Source organism: Musca domestica, unplaced genomic scaffold (assembly GCF_030504385.1).
Source record: "Musca domestica strain aabys unplaced genomic scaffold, Musca_domestica.polishedcontigs.V.1.1 17, whole genome shotgun sequence".
NCBI classification, from domain to species: domain Eukaryota; kingdom Metazoa; phylum Arthropoda; class Insecta; order Diptera; family Muscidae; genus Musca; species Musca domestica.
Genome location: NW_026712230.1, coordinates 196,706 through 223,625, shown reverse-complemented (window position 1 = coordinate 223,625; position 26,920 = coordinate 196,706). Strand labels below are relative to the sequence as shown.

The 26,920-nt window shown below is 37.2% G+C and overlaps 1 protein-coding gene across 2 annotated transcripts in view; it reads left to right on the top strand.

Annotated features, from left to right (window-relative positions):
• Positions 1–26,920, top strand: part of LOC131801555 (zwei Ig domain protein zig-8-like) — a 356,956-nt gene that overhangs the window by 311,552 nt on the left and 18,484 nt on the right. The window contains exons 6-8 of one of the 2 annotated variants that reach the window (XM_059120326.1): positions 16,452–16,579; positions 18,277–18,351; positions 22,092–22,259. In XM_059120326.1, coding sequence (XP_058976309.1) covers positions 16,452–16,579; positions 18,277–18,351; positions 22,092–22,259 — 371 coding nt within the window. Of the gene's footprint in view, positions 1–16,451; positions 16,580–18,276; positions 18,367–22,091; positions 22,260–26,920 lie in introns of both variants that reach the window. The other variant, XM_059120325.1, reaches the window with a different exon arrangement.

Below are 26,920 nucleotides of genomic sequence, written 5' to 3'. Positions count from 1 at the left end.
ACCACACTGTTCTATTATTAAAAATTAATTTAAAAAAATGTTAAAATTATGACATTAGAATTTGTTGCAGTTTTTTATCTCACCCTGTATGTTTCTTCGCATTTGATATTTAATCCCCCAAAAGTCGTAATATGCACTCGTTAACGACGATATTCAGTACATGACATCCGGAACAGGATTTGGATTTGGACATATCTCCCACATATATCTTCGTCCAATTTCCAGTATATTGTTTACTAACTGTGTAATATGATCAAATTTAGCGTAAAAGCAAATTATCACTAAGCGAAGCTTTGAAAAAAACTACGTATGTTCTTCTATCAAATCCCACTAAGTTTTGAAGATATTATTCATGTCACCACAAATCAAACACATATTTCAAACACTTGCACTTCACTTTCATAAGTCACGCAATTTCTCATTCATAAACTAGAATTTAAACTTTGAAAACATAATTTCTGTTGCGAATGTAACAGTTCGTTGGAAATGAAATAACTAGTTTTTAGTTTTTCGATATATCCCAGATATTCTCATTCATAATTCATCTTAATGAATAAGGATTTTATATTGCTTTGAACCGGATGCATTCGAATGCAGTATTTGATTGGGTTCATTAGCTGGTTGTGGACTGAATTAGTCGATACACGTTTGTCTGATTATCTTTTTCATTCATTAAAGAGAGAAAATAAATCACAAACTTCGACAAAACATGGTTAAATGTATATTGACATACTAAGAATTACAACGAAGCACACATGCATACACACAAACACACAACACACACACACACCAATGCCAATAGCAAAGGAGGGCAAAATCAAATACAATTTTAATGAACTCTATGGAACTTTAATACAGAATGTGAATCATTGAGTGGATTTGATTCTAAATTTACTTTAAACATGCGACGGCTGTTATTACTCATTTATTAATACCCACTTTTAATTACGAATATTTTAGCAAAGATATTTGAAATCACTAGAGCGTAATTAAATGTTTTATTTATATTAATTCTCAAAAAAATAATAATAATAAAAATGTCATCGCGTAATTATGTATCTGTAATTAGAAATGGTTGCATATCTGAGTGAGCTGAAGTAAATATATTTATTAATAACAATTAAAAACCTCCAGTTCACATACATTTACCCCATTTTAAACTAGTCGCCTTGTAACTTCTTTGCACTTGAACTCTACAATGAATATACAATGTTTTCAATGAAATTGATTCTAGTTCCTCCCACACACACACATACACACACGTACACTGGGGCACACATGATTGACTATTCACTCACAGTAATTTGGGTCGATGTGAAGTTCTAGAATTACAATCCCTAATTAGTGCACATAAAACAGCTGAATGAATGGATGGATGCAACTACTTTTAAGCTTCACCACTCATTTACGTAAAATATGTGACGAAAAGTTATGTGAATTCGATCAGGATGCTATCTCGGCGGTGCTTTGATTTGAAAGTTCACTCCGAATGTCTCTTCTTACATTTGACAACTGTCAGTAGTTGCATTGAAATTACTTTACAGAAAAGTAATTGCAATCTGATTTGCTTCTAATTAAGAAGTAACATAAGTATCGTAACTGAAAAGAAATTATATTCACTGAGATTCATTTTTCTGTGACAGTAACTATTTCGATCAGAGGAACACTTCATGTGGTGGGGTATTTGTATTACATGGAAGTGTGATTTGCACTGGATGATTTAAATAAGACTCACACAACAACACAACCCACACAGCGTATCAGGTAAACTGATGTTGTTATTAACAAGAAAAAGTTCAACATGTGAAATTTGGTCAAGTATTAGAGATAGGGTAAAATCACATAAACCCCTATACCAAATGGAGGACCTATATAGAATACTTATTGCAAGTAAAGTTATAGCTACCAAAAATACAAGTAGACAGGTTAACTTTATTGCATATTTTTGTTAAAGCTTAAAAGTATGAAAATAAGTGAAACTCCTCAAAAGTTAATAATTGAAGCTCGCAATAAGTACCACATTTTATGATAGATCCACGTGTCCACAGGGACCCATAGAACGGTACACCCCATATTCAGTATTTTCATACCCAAAATGAAAGGGAGGGTACATTTATAAGTTGATTTAACGATGTCCTTTTGTCTGTTTGTTGAAATCACCACACATCCCACATTATTTGACATCGAGCTTTGACAAGAGCACGGAATTGTTCCAAATTTGGTATTTAAAATTCATGTCCACGTTTTTCTACCTCCTGTTATTCGCTATTGTGATGATCTAGACCACATTTTCTATTGAATTTTTTTTTTTTCAGTATTTGTAGTTCATAATGGGTTCTACCAGCGGCCGCTCACGAAATTTTGCATAGAGGTGGGGTTGAGGTCAGAGTAGAAATCTACTGTTTTTGGATATGATCGCAAAACATTTAGAGGTTGAAATAAAATAAATCAATCGACGGAATTATGCATGGTGCTAGAGTTTAAAAGGTTGTTTCTGACCGTTACATTACACAATATATACAATCTCATATATCAATGAAGGGGATGTTAGTTGGACCGGTTATAACTCAAGAACGGCTGCACAAATTCTGACAACTCTCACCAATTCAGAATGACCTCTTGACAAGAAAGCTAAGCTAACAAAAATATGAATATTTTTGTAATATATTGCGATATATTTTTTATAACCCGCACCATAGTATGGAGGGTATATAAAGTTTGTCATTCCATTTAAAACACCTCGAAATAAACATTTTAAACCCCACAACATATATACGTTCTTCATAAGCATAAAATTCTATGTCGATTTAGCGAGGTCCGTCCGTCTTGTGAGGGGGGAAAGTCGCTAAACCTCGTTTTCCCCCACACAGAAGTGTAATGCCAGGATGGTATTTTGTTTTTTTTTTATATTTTTGTTTTTTTTCCGCTCTTTTAAATCTATTTTTTTTTATCTTTTGTTTTTTCCCACTTGTAAAATACAGAGAATATAAATTGCATTCGAGTGATAATTTTTGGGGTACAGTAGGGCACAAAATAGTCATGGGGAATGCAAAATGTGTAAACAAGGTACCGTTGTCCGACGACGGTAGGCAGTAGTCAGGACAGCGGTCACTTGGAATGAGGCAGAGAAAGGGAGAGAGAGAATCAAAAGTTGGTAAACAAGGTACCGTTGTTCGACGACGGTAACCAATGGACAGTCAGGCGATCACTGCAGAGAAAATTGGAGATGGCAGCGAAGCCACCAATTCGCCGTGGCAGAACCCAGTCTTTAAAGGGGATGTGCTGAGCGAATTGGGGGTCAGTCAGTGAAGAACGTCGATCGCGCGCGGACAGAATATCAGGACTGCGATACCAAAGACTCGGGGTGAAAAAAAAAAACAAGGAAAAGGTGAAGCCAAGCAACGTGCTGGAAGCAGGTGGAAAAAAAAATCTTGGGGTAAGTTAATTTACTAAGGAAATAATAACCCCAATCCAATTCCCTACCTGTCCTAAAGTGCAAGTGAAGATTAATATATGAAGATTTTTATGATCGAGAGGGCCGGAAAGGTCTCACGAATCTAAAAATTAGTGTTTTTTCTATCGAGAGGGCCGAAAAGGTCTCACGAATCTAAAAATTAGTGTTTTGTGATCGAGAGGGCCGAAAAGGTCTCACGAATCTAAAAATTAGTGTTTTGTCTATCGAGAGGGCCGAAAAGGTCTCACGAATCTAAAAATTAGTGTTTTTTCTATCGAGAGGGCCGAAAAGGTCTCACGAATCTAAAAATTAGTGTTTTTTGATCGAGAGGGCCGAAAGGTCTCCCGACTATAAAATTTAGTGTTTCTTTCGATCGAGAGGGCCGAAAGGTCTCCCGATTTTAACATTTGAAGATTTTTATGATCGAGAGGGCCGAAAGGTCTCACGAATATAAAAATTAGTGTTCTTTTCCGATCGAGAGGGCCGACAGGTCTCCCGACGATAAAACTTAGTGTTTCCTTCAATCGAGAGGGCCGAAAGGTCTCCCGATTTTAACATTTGAAGATTTTTATGATCGAGAGGGCCGAAAGGTCTCACGAATATAAAAATTAGTGTTTTTTTTTCAATCGAGAGGGCCGAAAGGTCTCCTGGCTTAAACGATTGAAGATTTTTATGATCGAGAGGGCCGAAAGGTCTCACGAATATAAAAATTAGTGTTTTCCGATCGAGAGGGCCGAAAGGTCTCCCGACTCTAAAATTTAGCGTTTCTTTCAATCGAGAGGACCGAAAGGTCTCCCGACTCTAACATTTGAAGATTTGTATGATTGAGAGGGCCGAAAGGTCTCCCGAATATCAAAATTAGTGTTTTCCGGATCGAAAGTCTCGAGACTATAATATACGAGAGGGAAGTCTCCCGACTACAATATTCGAAATCTTACGACCTAGAGGGCTGAAAGGTCTCCCGAACCCCTTTTAGAAGGATCGAAAGGTTTCCCTGCATACCAGTTCTGACGACTTTTGCCATCGAGGGGCCTGGACAGAGGAATACAATCCGGGGAAGGTATCAACACGCAACAACCTGTCGCCAGAGAGGCTTTCGATGACCACGAGCAGTAGTCCTTAGACGAACTACATTGTGTGTATATATAGTAAAAATAATAATAAAATAAACCCATTGAATTTGTAAATAGAAAAAAAAAACTTGATTTTCTTCCCTCTCCGTCACTGCAAAATATAAATTTCTGTGACGAACCCTGCCCCCCTGAGTATACCCCAGCAGGAGGCGGGAAACGTGTCGTTACAGTGGCGCCCGAGCAGGGACACGAGAGGTGAAATAAACTGTTATAACAGTGTTTACAAATTCATAAAGGGTACTACCAAATGGAAAGTGCGTTGCGATTGTCCTGGGCTTACAGCCTTCGCAAGGAAGAACTTATTACTTATTTGAGTGAATACGACCGGGACACCAGTGGTACGGTGGAGGAACTGAGGAGGAGATTCGCTCAATTTCTTGGGGAAGAACATTCTCCGAAGACCCTGCGGAACCTCCTTATTCTGCAGGAAAAGCACGAAGCAGCGACTTCCTCTCCCAGGTCTAAGTCTCCTAGGACTTTACCCGTGGTCACTCTGACTACGGCCGAGGGGGTGGAGTTATCTCCCGCAAAAGTCGAGCATCAAATGGAAACTTTGAATTTGCAGAATGAACAGAATACAAGATTCATAGGGGAACGTTGCCCACGCCACAATGAAGAGATGACGGATCAACGCCGGGGGGCCCCATCTAGCGGAGCCTCACTGTCGCCACACGGATCGGTAATGAAAGGAATAGCAGAGCAAATTCGTAAATGGAATGTGTCATACGATGGTGAACGGGAACCATGGGAATTTATCGAGAGGCTTGAAGAACTCACCACCATGCATGAGATAGAACAGGATTTACTACCTGCCGTAATGCCAGAAGTCCTCGTGGGAAGGGCCCTCATTTGGTTCCGGAACAACAATCGGAATTGGAAATCATGGCCGGGTTTTAAGCAGGATCTGTTGAAATTCTTCCTGCCTCGAAGGTATTATGAACATTTGGACGACGAAATACGGAAAAGGAGACAGAAGCCTCGCGAAACATTTAAAAATTATACACTGCACATGCAAAATCTAATGAGGCATAGCGACCTGAGTGAGGAACAAAAACTGGATCGAATTTTTAGAAATGCATTGGCAGAATATCGACCTGTTGGAAATGGCGGAGGACATGGAGAGCATACCCCCTCTGACGACTCAGCCCCGGGAACAGCATCGCAGGATGCACCCGGAAGAAAGGCAGCAACAGCAGTTACCCCGGATTAACCCTAGAACTGCATGTAGACGCTGCGGGCAAGACGGTCATTTCGCATATAACTGCCAACGAGAACCAGTCATATTCTGCTGGGTATGTGGACAGAGGGACTTGAGGTCAGACCAATGCTGCCGCCGCCGATCGGGAAACGGCGATCGGACTCGTATGCAAAGGGGGGTTACGAGTCCCGGAGAGAGCCAGACTCAACAATGAAATCGTCCCTCCACCTCGACACCACACGCCTAGTTGCTACGATTAACATCGGAGGCCGAAAGGCAGAGGCGACAGTTGACACGGGAGCCACTCGATGTTTTGTCAGTGAGGAGTTTGCCCGTTCGTTATCGGATGGGAGCAAGTGGATGCCGGAGAGATTGGTAGTTACCTTGGCGGATGGATCACAGCGACACATTAATCACGCATTGGAAGCAGAGATTTGGATTGGTAATAGGAATATTCGAGAAATGTTGCTGGTGATGCCTAATGCGACGGAAGATGTGCTCCTCGGATTGGATTGCCTTGCGAAGTGTGACGCAGAAATCACCTGTGCGGGATTGACATGCAGGTTTGAAACTAAAGAGGCGGAACAACATAATATGGAAGAAATCAATCGACAGTTGACAGCTGGGCAAAGCGGAGGTTCGGAGGTCCGTGAAACGTCGAATGTGACAGAAAGGAACAGCTCGGGTGGGAACATTATGATGTGTGACCATGATTCAGAAGAGCAACGGAGGATACGAACGTTTTTGGAGGAGGAGTTGCAGAAGTTTAGGGATTTACATGGATTATCAACGGTGGCCAGACATAAAATTGTACTCAACGATGATCGGCCTTTTAAGCTGCGGTACGTCTCCCGAAATCCGGCAATGCAGGCAATTATTGATGGGAAAATCAATGAACTGCTAGCCAATGGATACATAGAACCATCTGCAAGTGCCTACAGCTCTCCGATAACGTTAGCGAAAAAGAAGAATGGTACGTGGCGTCTGTGCATGGATTACCGACACTTAAATAGCAAGTCCGACCCGGATGCCTACCCACTACCCCGAATTTCCGCGATACTGGATAGGCTACGGGAAGCCCGATACGTCAGTAGTTTGGACTTGAAAGACGGGTATTGGCAGATCCCGATGGAAGAGAGTAGCAAAAAGTACACGGCATTTACAGTTGCAGGGAGGGGTCTTTATCAGTGGAGAGTTATGCCGTTTGGGCTGCATTCGGCACCGGCAACATTTCAGAGAGCCCTCGATAGAGTCATTGGTCCAGATTTGGAACCACACGCCTTTGCGTATTTGGACGATATTATTGTGACGGGGAAAACACTGGAGGAGCATCTGAAGAATGTAGGTGAAGTGTTTCGCAGATTAAGGGCTGCCAATTTAAAGATAAATCCGGAAAAATGCGAGTTTTTTAAAAGTGAGACTAGGTATCTAGGCCACGTCGTCAGTGGAGAAGGCATACATACCGATCCCGATAAAGTGGCTGCTATTCAAGAGATTCCCGCTCCCACTAATTTAAGAGAGTTGCGAAGATTTCTAGGAGTCGTATCGTGGTATCGGCGCTTTGTACCAGAATTTGCCACACTGGCATATCCCCTTACTTCGCAACTTAAAAAGGGAAAGCACTGGAAGTGGACGGAGGATCATCACACTATTTTCGAGATATTGAAGATGAGACTCACCCAGGCCCCGGTCCTGGCTTGTCCGGATTTTGCAAGGATGTTTAAGTTGCAAACAGACGCCAGTGAGCATGGACTAGGTGCCGTTTTAACGCAGGATTTCGAAGAGGGGGAGCGCGTAATAGCATATGCCAGTAGGACGTTGAACGGTGCGGAGAGGAACTACTCGGCCACCGAGAAGGAGTGTTTGGCCATAGTGTGGGGCATCCGGAAGATGAGACCTTACGTGGAAGGGTACGAGTTCTTAGTGGTAACCGATCACCTATCCCTTAAATGGCTGAACTCTATAGATAACCCTACCGGAAGATTGGCGCGATGGGCCTTAGAGTTACAACAACACAAATTTACGGTTCATTACAGGAAAGGGAAGCAGAACGTCGTTGCGGACGCGCTATCTAGACAACCATTACAGTTGCTACAACGGGCGGTGGTCGATGCCAAGGAAGTTTGTCCTTGGGTGCGGAAATGGATGGAGGAGGTCAGGAAAAACCCACAAAAGTTCTCGGATTATTCAATTATAGGCGATCAATTGTTCCGACACATTGCTAGGCACCCTAATGATGATGACTCCACGCCATGGAAGCTGTGCGTGCCAACTTACCTTAGAGAGCGAGTACTAAATGAAAATCATTGCCAACCAGCAGTTGGGCACTTGGGGATCAGAAAGACGATTAATCGTGCGTGTAACAGGTACTACTGGCCCGGTATGGTCAGGGATGTTGCAAACTTTGTCCGGAGTTGCAAGTTGTGTCAGGAATTCAAGCCGAATCAAGTAGCTCCAGCTGGACAGATGTTAATTACCGTGCCAGAAGAACCGTGGGCATCGGTCTGCGCAGATTTCGTAGGTCCGTTGCCTAGAACAAAACACGGGAACAGCGTGCTATTAGTATTGTTCGACAGATTCTCAAAGTGGACGGAACTGGTTCCCTTGCGGAAGGCTACAGCTGAAGGAGTGGTGAAATCGTTCAGGGAAAGAATATTATCCCGCTTCGGAACCCCAAAGATTTTCATAACTGATAATGGCAGTCAATTTACCAGCAATACAGTGAGGAAGTTTCTGAAGGGCATCGGCGTACGGCACCAGTTCACTGCTCCATACACTCCACAGGAAAATCCGACAGAACGTGTAAATAGGACAATTAAAACCATGATGGCCCAGCTGGCCGGGAAACACCATAACCGATGGGATGAATGTATTCCAGAAATTATACTGGCATTGAACACTAGCACTTCGGAAACGACTGGGTACAGTCCAGCGTACCTGGTTCAAGGGCGAGAACCACGACTACCAAGTGCACTTTTTGATGAAGTTGTATTGGGGACGGGGGAGACTCACCGTGACCCGGCGTCCAAGGAAAGGGAGCTGAAAGAAATATTCAAAATTGTACGACATCATTTGGGTAGAGCCGGAGAGGACCAACGCCGATATTATAATTTGCGACGACGTCCGTGGAAGCCGCAGATTGGGGATCTGGTACTTGTTAAACAACATCCACAATCCAAATCCGTGGAGAGTTTCGCAGCAAAATTGGCGCCCAAATTTGGAGGGCCATATGAAGTGATCAGCTTTCCATCTCCAGTTATCGCGAGGGTTAAGGAATTGAAAACAGGAGAACTTCGTAGTGTCCACCTAAGCGAACTCAAGCCCTACTTCCCCTCTGGAAATCCAACCCCACCAACCCTTCCCAATTGATCTTTCCACTTGTTATGACCTTTTTGTTTATTTGTAGGTGACGAAAAAAAAATTAAGTGAAGATGAAGGCCGCCCCACACACCAAGGCGTACTACAAAGAACGCTGGCGCCAGTTGGAGGCCAGTGGCCTAAAAATCAGGTTGCAACGGGTGACCTCTAACACCGACAATGTGACCTGCCCAATGGGAAAGGCTCTTCCTCCATGTTTCGTTATTGTCGAACGGCTGACGGAGGAGGATATAGCCCGACATCAGCGTCAGACCGAAAGGGAACGTTATTGCCCCATCACATCGCCGATTTCCTCTGTCATAGAGATATCGAGCGATGAGGAATGTGAGGCCCCGCCGCCACGCTGTTCCTCGAATCCTACCACACCTTCCCCAATTGTGTCAGTGGAAGAAAATGTTCTCGCTCCCACAAGCCCACCTATTTATCCTGAAGTGCTGCAGACTTCGTCCTCATTGCTGGGGGAGCCCGTGTCGCAATTCCACACCTCGGCGCTAGAGGTGGCGGATGCAAGCCAACCCTCACACATCCCACCCTACTCACCCATAAGCTCCGAGTCGATAGTTGGACGAGTTCTACCCGAGTCGAGCTCTCAGTCCCTCACATCGGAGATGTCGCTGTATACAACCTCACCGTGGGCTGCCTCAAGCACATCAACAAGGAACCCGAGCGAGATGACAAGTCCAGGAAAAGCCCAGAACGAGGACGAAATTTTCGTCCCTTTAGGTACACCATTCCAATGCAGAACGGTAGGAACAGTCGCGCAATTGGAGCCTTTTGTGCAACAAGCCTTAGCCGTCCACCGTCCACATAGCCGATATAAGAGAGTGGTGTTCTTACCAGACGGGCAGGCGTTCCGCATTTATATCAATAGAAGGGGGGACGCTATCGTCATTCCCCGGGAGAGGAGAGCAGTGTGAGGGGGGAAAGTCGCTAAACCTCGTTTTCCCCCACACAGAAGTGTAATGCCAGGATGGTATTTTGTTTTTTTTTTATATTTTTGTTTTTTTTTTCCCCTCTTTTAAATCTATTTTTTTTTTATCTTTTGTTTTTTCCCACTTGTAAAATACAGAGAATATAAATTGCATTCGAGTGATAATTTTTGGGGTACAGTAGGGCACAAAATAGTCATGGGGAATGCAAAATGTGTAAACAAGGTACCGTTGTCCGACGACGGTAGGCAGTAGTCAGGACAGCGGTCACTTGGAATGAGGCAGAGAAAGGGAGAGAGAGAATCAAAAGTTGGTAAACAAGGTACCGTTGTTCGACGACGGTAACCAATGGGCAGTCAGGCGATCACTGCAGAGAAAATTGGAGATGGCAGCGAAGCCACCAATTCGCCGTGGCAGAACCCAGTCTTTAAAGGGGATGTGCTGAGCGAATTGGGGGTCAGTCAGTGAAGAACGTCGATCGCGCGCGGACAGAATATCAGGACTGCGATACCAAAGACTCGGGGTGAAAAAAAAAAAACAAGGAAAAGGTGAAGCCAAGCAACGTGCTGGAAGCAGGTGGAAAAAAAATCTTGGGGTACGTTAATTTACTAAGGAAATAATAACCCCAATCCAATTCCCTACCTGTCCTAAAGTGCAAGTGAAGATTAATATATGAAGATTTTTATGATCGAGAGGGCCGGAAAGGTCTCACGAATCTAAAAATTAGTGTTTTTTCTATCGAGAGGGCCGAAAAGGTCTCACGAATCTAAAAATTAGTGTTTTGTGATCGAGAGGGCCGAAAAGGTCTCACGAATCTAAAAATTAGTGTTTTTTCTATCGAGAGGGCCGAAAAGGTCTCACGAATCTAAAAATTAGTGTTTTTTTCTATCGAGAGGGCCGAAAAGGTCTCACGAATCTAAAAATTAGTGTTTTTTGATCGAGAGGGCCGAAAAGGTCTCGCGAATCTAAAAATTAGTGTTTTTTCTATCGAGAGGGCCGAAAAGGTCTCACGAATCTAAAAATTAGTGTTTTTTCGATCGAGAGGGCCGAAAGGTCTCCCGACTATAAAATTTAGTGTTTCTTTCGATCGAGAGGGCCGAAAGGTCTCCCGATTTTAACATTTGAAGATTTTTATGATCGAGAGGGCCGAAAGGTCTCACGAATATAAAAATTAGTGTTCTTTTCCGATCGAGAGGGCCGACAGGTCTCCCGACGATAAAACTTAGTGTTTCCTTCAATCGAGAGGGCCGAAAGGTCTCCCGATTTTAACATTTGAAGATTTTTATGATCGAGAGGGCCGAAAGGTCTCACGAATATAAAAATTAGTGTTTTTTTTTCAATCGAGAGGGCCGAAAGGTCTCCTGGCTTAAACGATTGAAGATTTTTATGATCGAGAGGGCCGAAAGGTCTCACGAATATAAAAATTAGTGTTTTCCGATCGAGAGGGCCGAAAGGTCTCCCGACTCTAAAATTTAGCGTTTCTTTCAATCGAGAGGACCGAAAGGTCTCCCGACTTTAACATTGGAAGATTTTTATAAACGAGAGGGCCGAAAGGTCTCAGGAATATAAAACTAGTGTTTTCCGATCGAGAGGGCCGAAAGGTCTCCCGACTATACAATTTAGCGTGTCTTGCAATCGAGAGGGCCGAAAGGTCTCCCGACTCTAACATTTGACCTAGAGGGCTGAAAGGTCTCCCGAACCCCTTTAAAAGGATCGAAAGGTTTCCCTGCATACCAGTTCTGACGACTTTTGCCATCGAGGGGCCTGGACAGAGGAATACAATCCGGGGAAGGTATCAACACGCAACAACCTGTCGCCAGAGAGGCTTTCGATGACCACGAGCAGTAGTCCTTAGACGAACTACATTGTGTGTATATATAGTAAAAATAATAATAAAATAAACCCATTGAATTTGTAAATAGAAAAAAAAACTTGATTTTCTTCCCTCTCCGTCACTGCAAAATATAAATTTCTGTGACGAACCCTGCCCCCCTGAGTATACCCCAGCAGGAGGCGGGAAACGTGTCGTTACAGTCTGTGAAATCACTTTAGCTTCCGAACAAAATGAAGTAGGTTGATAAAATTTTACTCAAATGTATATTATGTCTGCAGGACTTTTGGTATTGAAAATGGGCCACGTTTTGGTATGGCTCCCATATAATGGTACCTCCCGATATTCGGTACTTTGATGATTTTAGCGACATTATTCACCGGAATTATTTCAAATTTGGTATTTTAAGTTCGTAATGGATACTATTTAAGTAAGAATTGTCTCCATTTATTTGAAATGGAATCGTCGTGCACTTTGTTGCAACACTTATCGTATTGTACATTCGTTGAAATCTGTTTACTACTTCTAATTATGTCAAAAGTTGCAGGTCCACGTAGTTGTATAGACCCTAATATAACTGCTACATTCTGTGTTTTTGAGATTTTAACAGAATTTTTAACAAATTTTATTTTTTTGAAAATTGCCGAATTCTTTCCAAATGGTGGAGGCTACTTACTTACTTGTTTACATATTGAATTGTACATTTTGTAATATTTCTACAATATTTCACCTTACAACACTATGTGTAGGGATTATTATATTCAGGTCGCAATTACTATCCGAATAGAAGCCTATTGTTTTTAAAGATGTTCACGAAATATTTAGGGTTTTAAATGGGCCAAAAAACTAAAAATTGTCTAGAGTTTGTATTTACCTTAAAGTTCACAATTAAGGAGACCTAGCATTATTAGTATTGACTTTTTTCAAAGTAATAGAAATTCCATTTTAATTATAATAATATTATTTTTATCAATGAAATATATCAAAAAACTCTACTAGCTTGATTTAAATATCTCAAGAATTTATAAAAAGTCGTTGCTTCTCGAAATGAAGTTTTAATTGACATCCTTAGAACAATGGATACAATATTTTTTAAAAACCAACCATACATAGTTAGTTTTTTTACAAATAATGTTTAAACAAAATATCAAAGGATATGGTATCGCTTAGATTGCAGTTATTTACTTTTCATCTAAAAAAATAATGAAATCATTTTTGTTTTCTTTTCTATTTCAATAATCCTTAATCTATGTATCATATACAGTCAAATTTTATTCAAATGTATCCATATTGTTTTTCGGCTTTGGCTAATATTAAGAATTTAATGGCTCATAAAATAATTTGTTGGGTCATAAATACCATTGTAAATTCGCACGCACGCTCATCTTTTGAAGAGCCAATCCCAACAACATTGCCCCCGATAATTCCAACTCTGACCAGTATCGTTGGTCGTACAGGCCAATTAAGAAGACGTTGTGGTGGTGTACAAACATCCCCTCAAGGAATATTTAGATTTTCTGCCAACACAACCAGAACAAAGAAGCATCGTCGTGACCATTTGAACTGCCACCAGCATGTATCGGCCTATTTATAAAGCGATGGAGAAATAGGGGGCGGAGGATTATTAAAGAAAGTGTGAATTATGATAAATGAAATAATAAAGTGGCCATATCCTCTCCCATTGTGGCATTCAATATTCCATTCGAGATTTCTGATAATGTAACTTTTGCTTTACTTTAAGGAAAGCATTTCCACAAAATTGAATAGAATTTCATCATTGTCACATGAGACGTGTTAAAGGGGACAAGAAATGGATGATGCTTATATTTTTTCACAAATGGACTAATGAAGCTTGGATATTGTCCTCATCAATCATAATTCTTCCTAATTGTTTTGTCATTTATCAAAAACAGACATGGTTTTTCAATAATCTAAATTTTATCCATTTGATATGCGATTAAATAGCCATTGAAAACCGAAAAATACATCGTGGAATGCCTCTGTTAAGAAAAAAAAACTCCTTAAGATGTAAAAATATTCGTTGTAGTTTCAAATAAAACGATTCAGTCATACTCGTTTAATGTGGTCTTTCAGTCATTTCGTTTACCTCATATAAGCCATAAAACTTAATTTAAACTATTGTACTCATAACTATTGTACAATATTTTTTGCTTTGATTCTTTAAGCCCAGCGTAGATAATTTATAAAATTCCACCAACCAGAATAGGTTGGTATTGGTAAATACTTCAAAATAATGACCTACTGTCCTGCACATATGTTACCTTTGATTGTCCGTTGTCTATATAGTGCTGATAGGTATTCGAAACAATTTCACACAAAACTTGTGGTCAGTTTACCCGCTAAATGTAATTTAAGGATCGTCCAAAATGCTACATTTCTGCGCTGTCCTAAAACCTAACCTCATACAAAATTTCGTGTCGATTGGTTTTTAATTGTAGCCTGTAGAATCACTGCAGGATCAGGAAAGTTTTAATTGTTGGTGTATTTGTATCCCTATGTATACATATTGAAGGCTTTAGTTCTGACCCCAACTCTATCCCCATGCAAAATTTCTTGAGAATCGGACGATAATTGCAACTTGAATATAATATTCCCAAAACATAGTGTTGTAAGATGAAAAAATATTACCAAACGTTAAATTCAATATTGTAAGTTAAATATGAAAATACCTCATGCGATAAAAAATATGACAAAAATTTAAATATTAAAAAAATATTCACTTCTTTATTGACATAATTTCACGCCATTTTTTAGATTTTATACTTTTGTGGCAAGAGGTCATTCGGAATTTGTGAAAATTGTCAAAATCCATCCAACCGTTCCTGTCATTCCGTTTGTAACACCTCGAATTATACATATCCTACCCTACCAAATATATATTCTTGATCAGCATAAAATTCTATGAACGAAATGAAGTAGATTGATAAAATTGTACTCAAGTGCATAGTATGTATGCTTTTTGTATTATGGGCCATGTAGGTCCACGTATTGGTATAGCTCCCATATAACGGTACCTCCCGATATCCGGTATTTTTTATAATTTTAGCGACATCATTCACCGGAATTGTTTCAAATTTGGTATTTGAAGTTCGAAACGGATACTACAACCTAAAACAGAAATTTTTCTGTGCAGGTCCACGTTTTCCTTTAGCCTCCATTTTAGCTACATTATTCACTGATTTTTTTTTCAAGTTTCGCATTTGAATAGTGTAATGGCTTATGACAAAAGTTGCCTACGTAGGTCCACGTCGTCGTATAGACCTTAATATAACAGCTATATTCTGTATTTGTATTATTTTAAAATAATTTTTAACGGATTTTATTTTTTGGAAAATAAGTTCCAAATGGTTGATGGTATTCAAAGTTCCTAACTTACAGCCTTTTTACTTGCTTTTAAATAATTTGCATGAGGTGCGCCTTTCCGTGCTAAGTTGTTGCAGGTTGTCCCAATCTTTCAGTACAGACTGTGATTTTGTTAATTGTTCTGAACCTTTTGTGCATTTTTTGCGGTTTTTTTACCACAGAAAAAAATAAAGCTTCATTTGACATCGATTTCAAATCCAATTTTAAAAGAAATATATTTGATTAAAATATCTTTTGGTTTTCATCGAGTTGTAACTGAATAAAAGCAATCGAAATTAGTTTTCTTTGGAATAGAACGGGAAATATCGATATCGATAAAAATCATTTTTAATCTAGATTTCCGACAAGGATGTATGAATATAAAACCATTAAAAAGAAAACAAAAGCCAAGCAATGCTGGCTTTACAATAATTATGAAATCAAATCAGAATATATATATGGTCACATCTATGGTCCATGTTTTCCAATTTTAACAGGTATTTCCAAGGATCACACGAATGAACTCTGCAAAATCATTTCTCAATAGGCCCATTTTAATTGAATTGTCCGAAAGACCAATTTCATATTAATTTATTAATTTCATACTGCCTATTATAACGTATTATGTCATTTAATATGAATTGATATATGTATTATATATATTATATATATTATATATGTATATTTTTTCATGACAACTAGTTTCCGATTAAGAAATCATAAAAAATAATAAATAAAATTACAAGAGATTTAATAATAAAAAAATAATTCTATCACCTATACCAGATTCTTGTGAAATCATCACCTATGATAAGAGCCACTAAATTTCCTATAAGGCATTTGTGACGATTTACATAAATGCATACGTATTTAACGTTTGCCTTTCGGATCTCAAATTTGCCCTGAGCTTTAGTTTTTTTTTTCCTTGAAAATAATTTTGCATTGTAGAAACTAATGATGTAATGCAAAATGAAATTTCCAACAAAAACAAAAAGACATTTTCCTCAGAAATGGCCTTCGACGGATTTTCAACTGAACTTACAATTTACTTCATCCTTTGGCATCCGTGGCAAACACAAATTTATTGTTATGATAATAACGGCGAATGCTACTGTCAACCTCTCATAACGAACCACTTTTCTGCTTGTCTTATTTTCAATTACAGATCAAAAGTCAATACTTACCGATAGCGATTGGAAGAAGTTATGGATGCGAGGAGGTATAAATCCCGATTCAAGATTCGATAGCAACAATTTAGATTCCAGCGACAGTCCAATGTTCGAAGACAGCGAAGTAAGTATTATATAATGTTAATATTGAGTGCAATGCAAAAGGGAAGCAAATAAAAAAAAATCACACAAAATTGTACGAAACGCCAAGAAAAAGAGGGGAATGTTGACAAAGGAATAATAAGTTGTGTATGTAAAGTAGTTGATTAGAATTGCCGCTGGAGATTATTTAAACGAATTTTTTTTAGTTTTAGTATCCACATTTCGCAATATTTAGGAACAGAAATAAAGAAATTAATACAGATTTCAGTGGGAATATTTCATTTGCACAAATTTGATAAGAAGTATTTATTTTTCGAGCCCATTTTATTTCACAGTATTTAATTCGAAAAACGACTCCAATTCGAAAAAAAAAATACTTTGAGTCAATGTAATAATACAGCTGATCCCGGCTGTGATGTGAACCATGGATTTAGAGTTTGTAACCACCTCAACATTCAATGCCATCAAACCATTTTCCTAAAACTGTACAACGACATAAATATGGCTTAGAGTACTGGAGTTGTCTCGAAAAAAGCCCATTGCCACAAAAACAACCTGTGCATTTCGAGCCCGAAGTGTTTGAATTTACTGCCAGCAAAGTTGTGAAAACATCAAAAACATGTTGTCTCTGTGCTTTTCTTCAAAAACAAACGAAACGTCACAGTACAGTTTGCAAACATGGCCATTAAAACCAAAAATTTAACCAGTTGCTGTCCTGCAGCCAATGTTACATAATATAACTTTGTGCTGTGGCTGTGAAATTTTCACAGCACAGCTAGTCATCGAAAATATAAAACTTTCATGTGGATTATAATTTGCAAAATCGCTCTGTAAAAAAATAGACACAACTTATTTCATATGCCAAATACGTTCACATTTGGTGAAATTTTCACGTAATGCTTTGATAGAAGTCATTTTGAGTGAGTGAAAATTGTATTTTCAAAATTTCAAATATCTGTACAAAATATTTTTAATCTAGAATCTGTTCTTATTAAGAATGTATCCCATATTTTTCCTGACCAGATATAATAGAAAGGGATTATAACGAAGAAAACCCTTCGGAGAAAGGATTTAGAGGACATGAACATAATTATTGGATACCATAAAGTTATACGAGGCCAATGAAAAAAAACATGTTATTCTTAAATAAATTAGATATTAGCGCCCTTATGCTGCTCATCCAAAATGTAAAATGGTTTCATTTGAATTCCGCATTCGATTATTCATTCTGAAAAAAAAAACCTTTACACATTTTCGTGTTATTGCTGAGCCATCTAAGATTGCAACAAATTTAATTAATGGTAATGCTTCTATTTACAGTTTATTAATTTCAATTGTCTAAATGGGTTATGGCTGGAATACAAATAAATACTCGGCATTTTTTGCTGCTGCTCGGCCATTTTCCAAATCAAATATGCAAAAGAAATTCCCAACTAAATTTCATTAAATTTTATTTGTGAAACAAACTCTTGGTTATGCCAACACAGCCAGCCAAGCGTTGCATAACTTTTGTCATGGATTTATTTAGTTTTGTTTCTTCTTTTGGCGTTCCCAATGTTTTTGTGTGATTTTTTTGTTTTTTTGCTTTGTGTTCGTGATATTTGCTGCACAATTCGCAATTAAAATTTATGAAACGTTTTTACTTTTACCGCAATTTGTTCTCTCTTCCCCACCCCCAACCACCACCAACAACCAACCCACCTTTCTATTTCGTTTCAGATGATGGCGCACAACACGACCGTCCAGTTAGGTGGAACCGCGTTTCTGGTCTGCAAAGTTTCCGGCGTGGATAGAGTGGGTGTAAATTGGGTTTGTTTTAGTCTTTCATGTTTGTCACTGTATTCTCCTTCTCCTCTCTTCTTTTTTGGCATCATTTATTTGTCATTTAAGTGGTATTGTTATTTTGGTAGCCTTCTTCCGTTGTAAACTAAAATTTTATATTTCTGATTATTTTCCCATTCATTTGTGTTTGCAATGTGATTTCATAAAGAGAAACAATTTATGTGGTTTATTCTATTTTGGATGCATATTTCAAGTTAAGGATTGTTTAGAGATTTAACATTTATTTTACATTTGGATATAATTTATTATCAACTAAAATATATAATAATATTACAAAATACAAGACATTTCAATGGTTTTACATCTAGCAAAATTGTTTATTCATTTCAGGGGTAGAATATCGTTATAGTCCAAAAATATATACAAAAATATTTATTGTCAAGGTCCATAATTTAAATATCGTTTTTGGAACAGAATTAGAATGAATTAGAATTAGAATATAACAAATTTCTGTTTCATTACGAGGACATTCGTTAATAACATCTTGAGACAAAATTCAATTTTTTCAATAATTATGGGCAAATCCAGCAGGTTTTGAAAGTAGAGTTGAAGACTGAAGGCTTCCTTTGATTAAGGTCGTAGCAAGTCAAAATATTCTACAAAATTATTTGTCATAAAATTCTACTATATGTCCTAAAGGATGTGGAAAATCAAAATTTTATCTTAACGCCAGAAGATCATGAATGTTTAAAATACATTTTAGGGTTAAAGTCGTACTTTGCTTGAATTTGTGTAAAAATCTCCGGCATCATTTTAGAAGAACGATGTCAAAGATACCAAAATAATAATTTCCTAGCCAAGTTTCGCACAGATATGGCTAAGGTACTCAAAATAATTTAAAGCAGGGAATATCCTCATATAAGCGCTGTATCGAAAGGTGGATCTATATTGAACATTTTATGTAAATAGCGTTTCTATAAGAGCTCAAATGACCTAAGAAAAGAAAAACATGTACTAAGAACAGCGAATTAGAAAAAAGTGATAGATTTTTAAAAAGATTAAGATCTGCAATATTGCCGAAGACACAATATTCCTAAAATGCACGGATTCCGAGGAATCTTAACCTGAATCTTCCAAATCTGTGAAAGAGTTCCCCCCTTTTGCTCCCTATTTATACCCTACAACACTATGTGTTGGGGGTATTATAAGTTTGATTGGGCCAGAATTTATGCAACACCTCGAAATATTGATTTCCAATATAGGAAAGTATATATGGATCTTCCTAGCTCGCCGAGCTGAGTCGATCTAGCTATGTATGTCCGTCCGTCTGTCCATGTTAATTTGTAATCACGCTACAGGTCGCAATTATGGCCCGATCCTTACGAAATTTTACACGAAGGTGGGGTTAGGGTCAGAATAGAAGCCTATTTCTTCTGGAGATGATTGCCAAGTGTTTAGGGGTTGAATGGACCAAATACTGAAAAAATTTCGGATTTTGCAGTAGCTATACAAGTCGCAATTATAGTCCAATCGACGCGGAATTTCGCATGTAGCTAGAGTTTAGGGCGGGGAAGAAGCCTACCAATTTGGGTGGTCATCGGTTAATATTTAGCGGGTAAAATAGACCATATCTTTTGTGTTGAAAAAATTCAAAATTTTTCATTAAACCGCGAATATTTTAAATCCCGGCGAAATCACAAAGCCATGACAAGGTTACTTCTGACCTTTACATTGATGTTAACATCCATCAATCGGATATATATCGCACAAAATATGTGCGATATATATGTCTATCAAAGAAGATATGCTTGAAAGATCTCTTATATGTCGAGGACGGCTGAACTGATTTCGACAGTTCTCATTAATTCAAAATGGCCTCTTGGCAGGAAAGAAAAAAAGTCTAAAAAAATTGCATAAAATATCTCTCTAAAGATGAAAATATTGATTTTGTAATATTTTCTCATATTTTTTCAATTTTGTCATATTTTGGCATATTTTCATTTTGAATTAAACATTTGGTAATATTTCTACAGCTAACAAAACTAAGTAGTTAGGATATCAGGATATCATATACAGATCGCCTTTATGGCCCGATCCTTATGAAATTTTGCATGGGGATAAGATGAGGGTCAGAATAGAAGCCTACTCTTTTTGGAGATAATCACCATATATTTAGGGGTTCAAATGGACAAAAAAACTGCAAAATTGTCAGCAAGTCGTAATTATCGCCCGATCCTCACGCGCAATGGAATGGAGGTTACCGGACATTGCAAAAGCCAAATAGTTTTGGATGGCCATCCAAAAATATTCAATGTGTGAAATAGTTTGCCAACTTTTGTAGACAAAATACGAAAATATCCATTCCAGTGCCTTTTTGGAGAATTCACAAATACAGCAAAGACGCACTTCTGACTATTTCGTTAAGGCTGATTTCGTTGAAGAATATAGTCAAATGTCTGTATCTCATACAGATGCATTTCAGTCAAAAACCAATAATAAATGTTAATCTTTTGCCACTTCTGAGAGATTATAGGTCTTTGGGAAATATTGGTTCCAGATCTAGGAAGACCATTTACGTGCAACATCTACCAATAAATTGGAAATGAGTAAATTAGTTTAAGTTGCTATTATTCGAAAATTAGAGAACGAAACCTGGTGGTTTGTCACAATATCTTGTGGAATTCTTTCGAGTATCTCGCCTATATAAACTGTATCATTTATTATAGTGTTGTAGGGTATTCAACGGTCGGCCCCGCTCGACTGTAGCCTTTGCTTACTTGTTTTTGGTTACTTTTAGATGTAAACTTTCAATACACCGATATACGTGTCTCCTTTTTAGCCCTATTTTCATAATCTGCTGGATATTTTAACGTAGAAATATATGACCTCAATTAAATTCCTTGATATTTTCATTAAAAAAGTTATATTAACCTATTATGGTCTCAAATACCAAACTGTGGTACAGTGTATTATACTTTTGTATATCTGTTTTTACCTGACAAAAAAGACAAAACTATGCGAAACGAGTCGCATAGGGGTGAAATATTAATTCTACGTTTTATTCTTCATTATAACTTTGCTGCATAGAGTTAAGAGCTACAATTAAGTAATTTTAATATTTATTTTTTGGTACAAAAGTACTGTTGCTTGCGTAGCAAAATGAAAATAAAAGAAATGGGGAGAAAAATAAAACACAATCAGTTAATATTTTTCCCACTGAGCAGTGGACTGTATATTTTTTATAGGGTCGCTGTTCGTAGAACAATATTACCTTCGTACAAAGGGTTTTTAGCAGTAGGACGTAATCCTATGCTTGTTAGTACTCGTAGAGTCGGTAGAATACTGTAAAGGCGGCAATTACTAAACGTCACTCCTTAGGAAATGTCATTACCTTTGACATTATGTACGAAGTACAGAGTCGTATTAAGAGGTAGTAGACATTACCTAAGGAAGAGAAAAATCACCCGTGTAAGATATATAGGCAAAACTATAAAACAAAGTATAGCTAAATATGTTATTAATTTTGTTGTATGTAATTTATGCATTTAAAATACGACTAAGCAGTACCATAGAAATTTTAATAAAATTAAAAATATATATAAAACCACTACTTTTCTCAATATGAATCGCAGTAGTTTTTTATTTTACATTGTCGTACTTGCTTGTGTCTTGATGTGTGCATTTTCTTTACAAAGTTCATGTTAATATTTATTCTTCTGTATACCTCTGTTCCCTTCGGAATAATATTTTAGAATCAAATATCCTGGATACGTCGTAGAGATTGGCATATCCTATCGTCGGGAGCTCAGTTGTACACAAACGATGAACGCTTTGCTATTCTGCATACACCGGGATCAAATATGTGGACACTGCAGATAAAGTTTGTGCAGCGCCGGGATCACGGCATGTATGAGTGTCAGGTGAGTTTAAATTTTATTACAACAGGACTGATTCTTCCTTTGCATATCTATCTCAAATTTGTGGTGTTTTTTATTTGCTGACACTATGTATTTTTGACTCCGGGGAAATTAGCATTTCTTTTCCGTGTTTTTTTTTTTTTTTTAATGAAAAATATGGGAATAATTTTCTTATGACATAATCACTTAATACTTCGAACATTGTTTTCTGAAAAACATACCTACATATTGATTAGTTTTTTAACATATGATACCATCTATTTACAATCCAAAGTTGAATATGACTCAGAAAATACATAATATCGAAAATCATTATTATAGACGTATTTTCCGACTTTCGGTTAAGCACTTTCCCATTTGAACGTACATTGTTTTGGTATGTCCCAAACTTATATGGAAAGGTCATTCGTTGGCTTGGACACATCATATAGATCATACACCCAAACATTTTGTTCCAATGGAGTTTTGTCTGAAACTGAGTCGGCTTACGCCTGTTAATCCAGATAAATCTTAAATTAAACTAAACTCATTACTATATCCCCAGTCGGAGAAATTTGCCCATTGTGTAAATTGGGATAGATTGCGTGGAAATTTAGAGACACCAGTCTGTTCGTCGTCAGAATTTCAACTTTAGTATGTGACCTTTTATTAATGTATGCCCCATGTAAATTTAATGGAAATTTGAGGAAAATTAGAAATAGTTTCATAATTTATGAGAGCTATAATCATTATCAAATTTTAACATTCTCTTTTAATGACGTAACTATGTTGGGACGGGCCAAGTTGGAAGATAATCGAACAATGGGACAATATTCTCCATTCTGCCTACTATATAAATATGATGAAAATAAAACTGTGTCAAGCTTGAAGGAACGAAAGTACGAACGAGTTAAAATGAATTTTTTTTTTTGCCCATTTCCAAACTAAATTTAATTTTGGTGAAAATATTTCGATGCGACGAGTTTGGATGCAGATGTCATCTAATGAGGATATTTCGACGAAACATATCTTAACCGTTATAATAATACCAGTGAGGTCTGATAAAAATGGTTTTTGTACCATAAACTGGCTTTAAGACTTGGTTTCTTAAGAGGAAATAAATTAAATCAAATTAAAAATAAGTTAAAAACATTAAGTTAAGCCGTGGCCATTTGAAACGAATTTGGAAATTAAAAAAATAGAACCAGTTTGTTCAAATCCTTAAAATACCGAATATATTACATGGAGGTCAATACGAAGACCTGGACCCGCATAGACAATTTTCTGTCATAGACAGAAATTCCCATATAAACTTTAAAAATGAACATTTGAAAGAATTCCGGTGAATAATGTATATAAAATCATCAAAAACCTAATATGGGGATGTACCATCATATGGGGGCCATACAAAAACGTGAACCTATATAGCCCATTTCCAATGCCAAAAGTCCTGCAGACCAAACACACATTTGAAAAATTTTATCAACCTACTTCAATTTTTTCGGAAGCTATCATCGTTAAATTGACAAATTTTATTCTGATACTTTTGGAATCTTAAATGTATATTTTGAGATGTCCTACTACCAAACACCCTAAACCATCAAGTAAAGGAATGCCAAAGTCGGGCAGACCCGACTTTATGATACCCTACACCACTTTGCATATTTAGTAGAACTATCCGGGATTTTATGACTATTAAATCATACCAACCGGTTTTCAATTGGAATTATGACTTTAAAGCATCAGATGATGATATGTGTGGGAAATGTATCCAAATCTGATCCGATCTGTATAAAATTTAGCAGAAGCATTTCCATGCTGCATCTGATGCCAGGCAACAAATATCGTTGGTGTGAAGTGCATTTTAGGGATGAGAGGGACTTAAACACAAAATCGGATGAAACTTATATATGGGACCTAAAGCTATATCTGAACCGATTCTCATCAAATTTGACACACGTCCTTCCATTTCTGTTGAATTTGGTCGCATGCGGCGAAATTCATTCAATTCGTGCCTATACTTACCATTTGGTTCACAATAATCTTGAAATCGGATAAAGATATATATGGGAGCTATATCCAAATCTGAAATGATCTCGATGAGATTTGGCAATGGTATTGCTAAGCTATATTCGATATATTTACCCGAATATCGAACATGCATAAATCGACTCAGAATGTGATTCTAAGCAGATCATCAAAAGGAACTATGGGTCTATCTCGCTTCCTTCTTTATAATACAATCAAATGCACAAAGACATAATACCCTAACCACAGTGTGGTGTGGGGTATAAAAAAAAGTTAAATTCAAGTATCTGGATTCAAACGTGTTCCACTTTATACTACAAATAGCAATGAGATCGGTTCGAGAATGTAGTTAAAATTTTCAAAATACCATAAAATGGGTGGAACGGTTTTATGAGAACATGTTGTCAAAATACCGAATATCTGAGGTACCTCTATATGGAGGCTATAGGAAAACATGAATGTATACCACCCAAGCTAAAACCCATTATAAACTATAAATACCAAATTCTAGACCAATCCTTTGGAAAATGTGTATTAAATGGTCAAAATACCATATAAGATACCGTTTTATGGGTGCAATATTCTGTCACAAGAAGTAGAACCTGTAACTAATACTTTATAACAAATGTGAAATAATTCCATGAAAATGTTACAAAAATCATGAAAATATTAATTGTGGATCGATATACCTTATTTTCAATACCAACAATCCTAGACACAATACAAACTGCTTGCCAAATTTCAACAGGCAGTCGGACAGATATACATACATACATTTGAAACTAATGTTTTGCAAAAAACTATGTGACCTAGAAAAAGATTTCATGTATAGCCCATTTAATTCCTGTCAAAGAGTTGTCTTTGTTTTTGACCGGTACCACGAGTCTATTAAAAAAATGTCGTGGTAATTGCTCCTTATTTACGCCGTCTGTCGCAGCAAAGGAAATATTAAAGAACATTTAGATTTCAGTTTATATTTTGTTATTTCTCCTATATCGGACTATATATACCCAAATGAATTTAATATTTTTATAAAAATTCTAATTTAAATGATTGAATTATGTAATTGGATTATAGAATATAACTTCTATACATACTCGAGCAGGATATGTCAAATACTCATCAAATTATTTGGCAAACATAGACTGACAAAATAGTATATATATAATAATCTGATAGTGTTAAAAAAATGCAGAGCGAAGTAACAGCAAAAATGGATTTCTAAATAGGTCGGACGTCGACAGAAATTCCCAATACACAATACTTTTTTGACGGAAACCGCAAAACAAAGTTCGACCTTAAACTTCCCTTCCATAAAATACGTGTGTAGATCAGAACTTCGTTTTTTGATGTGATTGAAATTTTATATCTAATATTTAAATATATTACTACAATTACATATTTGTGTATATATTATACCTTTTTTTATTTTGTTTTTATTTAACAGTATATTTCCTTCACATTGCAAAAAATTGGGCTTAGGTACGTTCAGATTACCATGTGGTGTGGTCATACGACCTGTATTTGCATCCGCCCTTTCCAAGTATAAATACATTTCTTAAAGTTTAAATAGTGTTGCATGGCCCTGCACTGTGTGCGTGTTCGTACGGATAACTTTGTCTACATCTAAGCCTTCCAACCTTGTCCACATATGGGTCGTGTGTGTATGTTTTTGCTTTTGCTTGATAGTACAAAAGGTCAAGACCATTTGACATTTCACAAAATAACCAAAAAAAAAAAAAAAAAATCTGCCCAGCCTTCGATGCACAAGGGTTTGTGAGCCACTTTTAACAAATACCCTCTTTGTCCTTTTGTAGTAAGCCAAAAACAAAAAAAAAAAAAAGAAACACATAGCACAAAAACAATTGCTACAGATTGAATTTGGAGTAATTTGCGGATATACAACATTTTCGAATTAGCACAATAAAAGTTCTACCAGTTTCCTTTCTTTTCCAAAATGGTTTGCATTTCCAATTTGCAAATGCATTTCAAGTAGTCATTAAAAGGAAATTGTTTCTAGTTGTGACATGAACTGAGATAATCGGAAATGAAAGAATATAAATTGTTTATAATTTTTTTTTTCATTTCTCAACCACAATATTTTGTACAGTTGAACACAATGTCTTCGACCAATTTTTTAGTCTGTCTGCAACTGTGGTTCGTTGTCAATATTTGGCTATTTTCAAGGTGTTCTTAGTTTTAACCAATTTAAGGTCAAGTTGCAAAATAGTTAGGCTTAATCTTATTATTGTTGTTTTTATAAAAACAATGTTTGTTTATTAGTGGAGAAAGATGGTTTATGTTGCAGGGAATACCTAGGTTTCCGAAAGAGCCACCAATCTTCATAAGTTCCTTTGATTTTTGTCTGTGATATTCTCTCCGATTTTTTACCATCCACCTTGAAAAGTTTTTGACTCCGTTTGTTACATCCCTAAATTTTCGTCGAAGACCCCATATAAAGTATATATATTCATGATCAGTATAAAATTCTAAGCCCACATTATTTGATGTAGGGTTTCAAAGTTTTAGGATGGTTTGTATTTAAAATGAGATATATCGATACACGTTTCGGAATAGCCGTACGTTTCGTACCTCCCAACAATCGGTATTTTAATGATTATGTCACATTTTTCCACGGATTTGTCTAAAAATTGGTA